Source organism: Danio aesculapii, chromosome 21 (assembly GCF_903798145.1).
Source record: "Danio aesculapii chromosome 21, fDanAes4.1, whole genome shotgun sequence".
NCBI classification, from domain to species: Eukaryota; Metazoa; Chordata; class Actinopteri; order Cypriniformes; family Danionidae; genus Danio; species Danio aesculapii.
The window spans coordinates 39897765-39904815 of record NC_079455.1 but is presented as its reverse complement, the minus strand read 5'-3'; the positions used below and the strand labels follow the sequence as shown (position 1 = coordinate 39904815).

General features: G+C 37.5%; 1 protein-coding gene across 2 annotated transcripts in view; it reads left to right on the top strand.

The window, feature by feature from the left end:
- Positions 1 to 6530, top strand: part of stbd1 (starch binding domain 1) — a 15321-nt gene extending 8791 nt beyond the window's left edge. For both annotated transcript variants that reach the window (XM_056446067.1, XM_056446066.1), the window contains exon 2: positions 1 to 6530. This exon is cut by the window's left edge. In XM_056446067.1, coding sequence (XP_056302042.1) covers positions 1 to 1213 — 1213 coding nt within the window. In that variant the 3' untranslated portion in view covers positions 1214 to 6530.
- The last annotated feature ends 521 nt before the right edge of the window (positions 6531 to 7051 follow it).

Below are 7051 nucleotides of genomic sequence, written 5' to 3'. Positions count from 1 at the left end.
TAAGGATTTGGAGGAGATTACTGATGAGCTTCTAACAGACCTGGAACCTGAAATGGGAGACAAAACGGATTCTGATTTTGATCCGTGCATGGAAATGGATCCTGATGAAAACACGGAGTGTGAGGAAGATAGGCTAAAGGAGAATGATGATGGTGGATGTGAGGTTGCAGCGGATGTTTGTGTACATTTGACACAGTTAGAATGCCAGATTGAGAAAACTGAGGAATATCTTGACAAACCGGACAGAGGACAGAGTCTAGACACAGATGAACCATCTGAAACTGAAAGTGCTCAGGATATCGTTGATCAAAGACGCCAAGATACTCTTCACAATTCTTCTTCATGCCAATCGGCAGACCACAAATTCAGTAAGACTCACTTAGAGGAAGACATCAAGACAGCAGAGGAAGCATGCAAGAAGTTTGACGATCATCACGACTGGCGCTTTCCACGAACGAATAACTTTGATTGCTGTTGTTGTGATAAGAAGATGGAGAGAATGAAAGGCCAGCCATGGTTTCCAATTGGAAGCCACGCAACAGACACTTTCACTCCAACTGTGGAAACCATGGTCAATCACTGTAGCAGGTTTGATTTCCATAACTACTTGGGCTTCCAAACTGATAATACCTTCATTGGTGTGTCTTCGACGCAAGTGAGTCTCTCACAAGAGAAGAAAGCCAATGAAGAAGGCGCATCGGTGGAAGTGAAACATGAGAAGAATCAGATTAGCATCATGGACGCCATTATGGACAATAACGAGTGGTTAAACGTAGGTGCACCAGAGTTTAAAGATCGTCCTTGGCTTACACCAACTGCAAGCATTAATGAAGAAGGGAAACCCAAAGCTGATTTAGCCAAAGATGAGGAAGAGCTGGCCAATAAAAGAGTAGCAACCGTTCCACCTTTAGCGCAAACGGTGAGCGTGACCTTCAGAATTCATTACATCACACACTCTGCGCTCCAGCTGGTGGCTGTGACCGGGAGTCTACAGGAACTGGGGGCCTGGGAGAGTTTTATTCCACTACAAAGAGCCAAAGACGGGTTCTGGGCAAACACCGTCAGCCTCCCTGTGGAGAGCCAGGTGGAATGGAAGTTCGTCCTGGTGGAAGATGGACGAATCTCACGCTGGGAGGAGTGTGGGAACCGTTTTCTGTGCTTAACAAGCCAAGACGAAGAAGTCTATCTTGAGAAGTGCTGGGGATGTTGTTGAACTCAGAGGTGACTTTTTTTTTTTAGGGCTGCACGATTAATCACAAAATTGCAGGATGGTTTGCCAAAAAAACTAATAACTACTTATTTACTTACACTCAAATTGTTCCAAATTTATATGAGCTTGTTATTCTGTTAAACACAATTTGGTTACCAAAATTCTTGAAAATATAGTGCTTGTGTTGAACAGAAGAAAACCGCATATGATATTTTTGAGGATGAGCAAACAATGTCAGAATAGAGTGGAGGAACAATGACTTTACCTTGTAGGCTAATCAGCTGCTAGCATAAAACTGGTTCCCTCGATAAAATCCCCATAGGATTTTCCTATAGGCTTTTCGAAGATTGCGAATAATAAGCTCTGTGTTCAAACACTGTTCATTACACTTACACGTTTTGTCCAAATGGATAATCCTCACACGAAAATACAACTTTTAGTTTAAGGTCTTTAAGTTTGGGTCTTAAATGCAAACATAAGAACTGAAAAGCTAACATTAGGCTATTAACAGACTACAGTGCTTTCGGCACGCCTGTAACGTTAGCACCAACCGGCCACAGACAACTTTTCAAGGTTATTTTTAAAAATATGGTCCATGACTAAGATTTACTCTCCCGGTTTATTATATTATAATCCACGCTATATATTATAAACAAATAAATATGCAAAAACACATAGACCTACGTACCTTTTGGATAGTTTTTTACATGGGAAATACATTTTGTTTTGCTTTACAATGTTACTATGTAAAAGTTTTAAAACTGTATGTATAAATGTGCCTACATAGTATTATCATTAGACATATTTAAATGAGCTTATCACTTGCGTGCACACAGCCCGCTTACCTTAGTAATAGCTGACAGAAGGTGTGAGGGCGTGAGGGACAAGTGTATATGCCTGCAAGTTCCATCATAGATAAAGAACAACATTTAATATTTTTTTACAGCGAAAAGCAGCCCATACAGTCATATATGCTATACATATTAAGAAGTGTAAATACTGCAGTTATGACATACTGTAGTTAAATGTGTTCAGATGAAGAAAAAAACTGACGAAAATCAATTGATCACATTAAAATGAGTTAATTTTTATGTATTTTTACACATTCATTCACACGTTTGCATTACTGAGAGCAGGAAAGAGACAGACTGCAGCGGTGAGCAGTATCTTCATAATATTATTTAATTAAAATAAATGATCAACAAATGAATCTGTCTTGACCGTCTTTACAAATGAAGGCATTATCTACACACAATATGAATTCCCAAATTGAAAAATACTACAAATTATAAAACACTATTCATGAAAATACTTAAATAACAGACAAATCCAAATGCTGAACGCAAGCGGGCTGCTTTCCAGACCAGTTCACCTCGATGACGTATAATGTCTCCGACACCGCCTGTGGTCCCATTTAGCAACTTGATAGCAACCGTCATTTTAAATAAGCGTAACCGATTTTTAAAAAAATCAAGAGAGTGAAGTAGCTGATGTGTTTTATGTCGTAGAATAAAACGTGAAAGCATCTTGAGTGTGTATTAACCACAAACCTTATTTAACAGAAAAACCATTGAAAAAAAACTATTGACTTCGGAACGATGGAACCAGAACTGCTAAAATGCTAACTCGCTTCCGGGTTTTTGCATACAAATTGACATTATAGTTCCTCCACTCTATTTAAGCCAAAATTCAACCATTTTGCATTTCGCCCCCTAGTGATAGTCGTTTCAAGAAGCTGTTACCATTTTTTATCTAGGCTGAATTAATGATTTCAATGACAGTACTGATTGTATGATTATATTCACAAAAACAGGGATAATCTAATATACAGAAATTAAGGCAGCCAATAATATTAGTATTGTCATTTTACGGTTTTAATAAGGATAAATTATTATTAAAAGTATTGTTTTACTGAAAGACTTGCTTTTTATCTTTCAGTGAATTGGTACAGTACGATGAGTTTTCCTGCTTTGTTTTATTTAGTAGTGTTTATATTGGATATTTAATATAATTTATGTTTTTGAATATAATTTGGAATATTTTTAATGTAGTATCTTTTTATAATAATCAGAATAATAAGAGGAACAATACAAATTTGGCCAAAAGTTGGACAAAATGTTGATATATAATAATAATAATAATAATAATTATTATTATTATTATTATTATTATTATTATTATATATCTATGTTGGTATATATAGATACAAAATCCATCACCAAATTATACAGCCCTAAAACAAGCACAGCAAACCTCAATATGTTTTCAATTTCTTTTTCAAAATCGTCCAGCCCTATCATACTCAAATCTTCCAGCTCTATACAGCAATAATAATCCATAGTGCATTATTACAATTCAGTATGTAAGATTGTATTGTAATATTATTGATTAATAATTAATTACTCCAATAAAGCATGAGGCTTTGGAACTGTTACTATAGCAATACGATTATAACGTTACAATTATGCACTTTTTTACATCAATTAATGATATGTGTGTTAATTATATCCAATTGTACTCTTAAGTGTCTGACCGTACAACTATAATCCTGTAACAGCAATGTACCAAAACTGAGAAAAGTCTTGTCTGTCATGTACCCGAGAAAGTCCTAATGCTTCCAGGAGTTAATAACATCTTTTTGTATTATATATCTCCATTTTCAGAATATTATATGTCTGTAAACAGTTATTTTAATCTATAAATGTTGCAACAATCACGCTGATCTTTTCACGATCTCTACTAATCTAAATTTAGGCTCAAAGCACACTCTATGCAAGTGCACAAATGCGGACATGAATGCAAAATACAGTCTCGCTGTAGATATCAAGCATGCATGATTGCATTACTCTGCCAGAAAGAAACCTTTAAAACTCTCTCAAGCTGAATGTTATATTATTCAGGACTAGTCCTGTCTCAATATATTGACTTATTGCGCAATACATGGACCTCAGTCACTTTTGGTGACGCAATATATAGTAGTCAACATTTGAAATCGATCTGAAAACAAATGCATCCAAATATTGTCCTAAGACAAGAATGGGTGTTGTTCAATAGTAGGCATGGGCTGGGATAAGATTCTGATGGTGTGATAACCTTGGATAAAAGTATCACGGTTTCATGGTACCACGGTATTGTGATTACTGCTCTAAAATATATTCTTTTTAAATGTCTGGGTAAAAAAACTAAAATTAAAATTCCCCTTTGAACACAATATATTTTATTCTGAGAAACATTTTAAAATATTTTGGCGCAATAAACATGTTAAGCTAAATAATTCAAATGAATCATTGACTTACTGACCATCTGAACACAGATTTCTTTACAATTTAAACAGCATCTTTGGATATCTATTCTGCTAGAGATACTGTTGTCCTAAAAAGAAAAAAAAATCTTCCACATACCTTGGGAACGGTATTACAGAAAAATTTGGCGGTTTTAAAACCTTGACTTTTTTCAAACTGCAGTATACCCTGAAAACGGTTATTGTCCCATGCCTATTCAACAGTTTTAGTGCTGGGACACACCAAACTGACCCAAAACAACCAGCATCGACGAAACCCAACTGTGTTGTCACCTCACGTCAGCGTATGTCTAGTTCTATCTGGATTAAAAAGCTACTTGTGAACACACCAAACGGACGAACTGAAACAAGAGCACGTATTCTGCACCTGCATGGGAGGACGTGTCTTTCCGCACCATGTGAGGCAATAATCTGTTTTATTGTTCGCAAACGGGAAACCAAAACTTCCCACGTGCGAAATAAAATGGCTTAAAAATAGTGGGTCATCATATTTTACCTTGGTCCAGACCAAAGGAAACGTACTACAGGTGTGAAAGCACCCTAAGCAGCTTGAAAGGAATAGTTCACACCAAAATGAAAATTACACCATAATTTACTCACCCTCAAGTCATTCTCAGTGTATTTATCTGTCAGACAAACAAAGCCGGAGTAGTTTTAAATTTAATCCTGCGTCTTCCATGCTGTATAATGTTGTTGGATAGTGACTTTAATTTTGAAGCTTCCAAAAGCACATACTCCACCAAGGGGTCTTAGGAGGCTGATCCATGTCTTTATGTAAGCAAAATGTTTCAAATATTCTTTCATTTTCCATCAGCTTAGCCCCTTATTTATTAGGGGTCGCCATAGGGGAATGAACTGCCAACTATTCCATACATTTTACAAAGCGAATGCCCTTCCAGCCGCAACCCATTACTGGGAAACACCCATACACTCTCACATTCACACACACTCATATATTATGGCTAGTTTAGTTCATCCAATTCACCAATAGCGCATGTGTTTGGACAGTGGGGGAAACCGGAGCACCCGGACAAAACCCACGCCAACACGGGGAGAACATGCAAACTCCACACAGAAATGCCAACTGGCCCAGCCAGGACACGAACCAGCGACCCTCTTGCTATGAGGCGACAGTGCTAACCACTGAGCCACTGTAGAGCCGCCCTGTTTCAAATATTTCAATAATAAACTCCAATTAATGACTTCTGGCAAGTGGCCAAATGCACGTCATATGACGCAAGACAGGTCGAAAGATGCATGTAGGCGACGTTGTAAGTGTAATATACAGAAGAACACCAAGCTAACTAGTTTTCTTGTTCATCGTTGTCTTTTGTGGTAAACACTGTGTAGTCAGTGGTTCCCATGAGATGCGTCTAGTCCCAAAGTCAGTGATTGGAGCTTATAATTATCATTCATTAATTTTCTTTTCGACTTAGTCCCTCTATCAATCTAGTGTCGCCACAGCGAAATGAACCGCCAACTTATCCAGCATATGTTTTAAGCAGTGGATGCCCTTCCAGCTGCAACCCATCACTGGGAAACACCCATACACTGAGCTTATAATTAAAAATGTGAAATATTTGTTACAAAAACACACTAATCTGCTTTATAGGATATGCGCTAAACCCCTGGCAGAATATGGGTTAGAAGCTTCAAAGTAAAAGCCACTATCCAATACCATTATACACAACCTGACAAAAGTCTTGTCGTCAATCCCAGTTGTAAGGGCAACAGATAATAACTTCCAGTTGATCATTTGGAAAAGTGGCAGAAGTGGTAGACTTTTGCGATGAATCATCTGTAGCTGCATCCAAATCATCACTAATACTGCAGAAGACCTATTGGAACCCGTATAGACCCAAGATTCTCACAGAAATCAGTCAAGTTTGGTGAAGGAAAAATCATGGTTTGGGTTTACATTCAGTATGGGTTGTGCAAGAGATCTGCTGACTGGATGGCCACATCAACAGCCTGAGGTATCAAGACCTTTGTGCTGCCTATTAAATTACAAACCACAGGAGAGGGCAAATTCTCCAGCAGGATAGCACTCATCATACTTCAGCCTCCACCTCAAAGTTCCTGAAAGCAAAGAAGGTCAAGGTGCTCTAGGATTGGCCAGCCCAGTCACCAGACATGAACATTATTGAGCATGTCTGGGGTAAGATAAAGATGAATCCAAAGAATTGAACTCTGGGAGTCCTGCAAGAACGCCTTCTCTGTCATTCCAGATGACTTTATTAATAAGTGATTTCACTGCAGAGATGTATGGATGCAGTCCTCCAAGCTCATGATGGAGTCAGACACCATGGTCATTCTTTTTCCACGACTTTTGTCTGGTAGTGTATATCATGGAAGAACCTGGATAACATTTAAAACTATTCCGAATGTGTTTTTTTGACCAAAAAAAGTCTTAAACACTGAGTATGACTTGAGTAGATTATGGGGTAAATTTCATTTTTAGGTGAACTATTTCTTTAAGAACTAAAATATTGTTTACCTTGAAACAATTGAAACCTTGTTGTATAATCATTAAATAATAC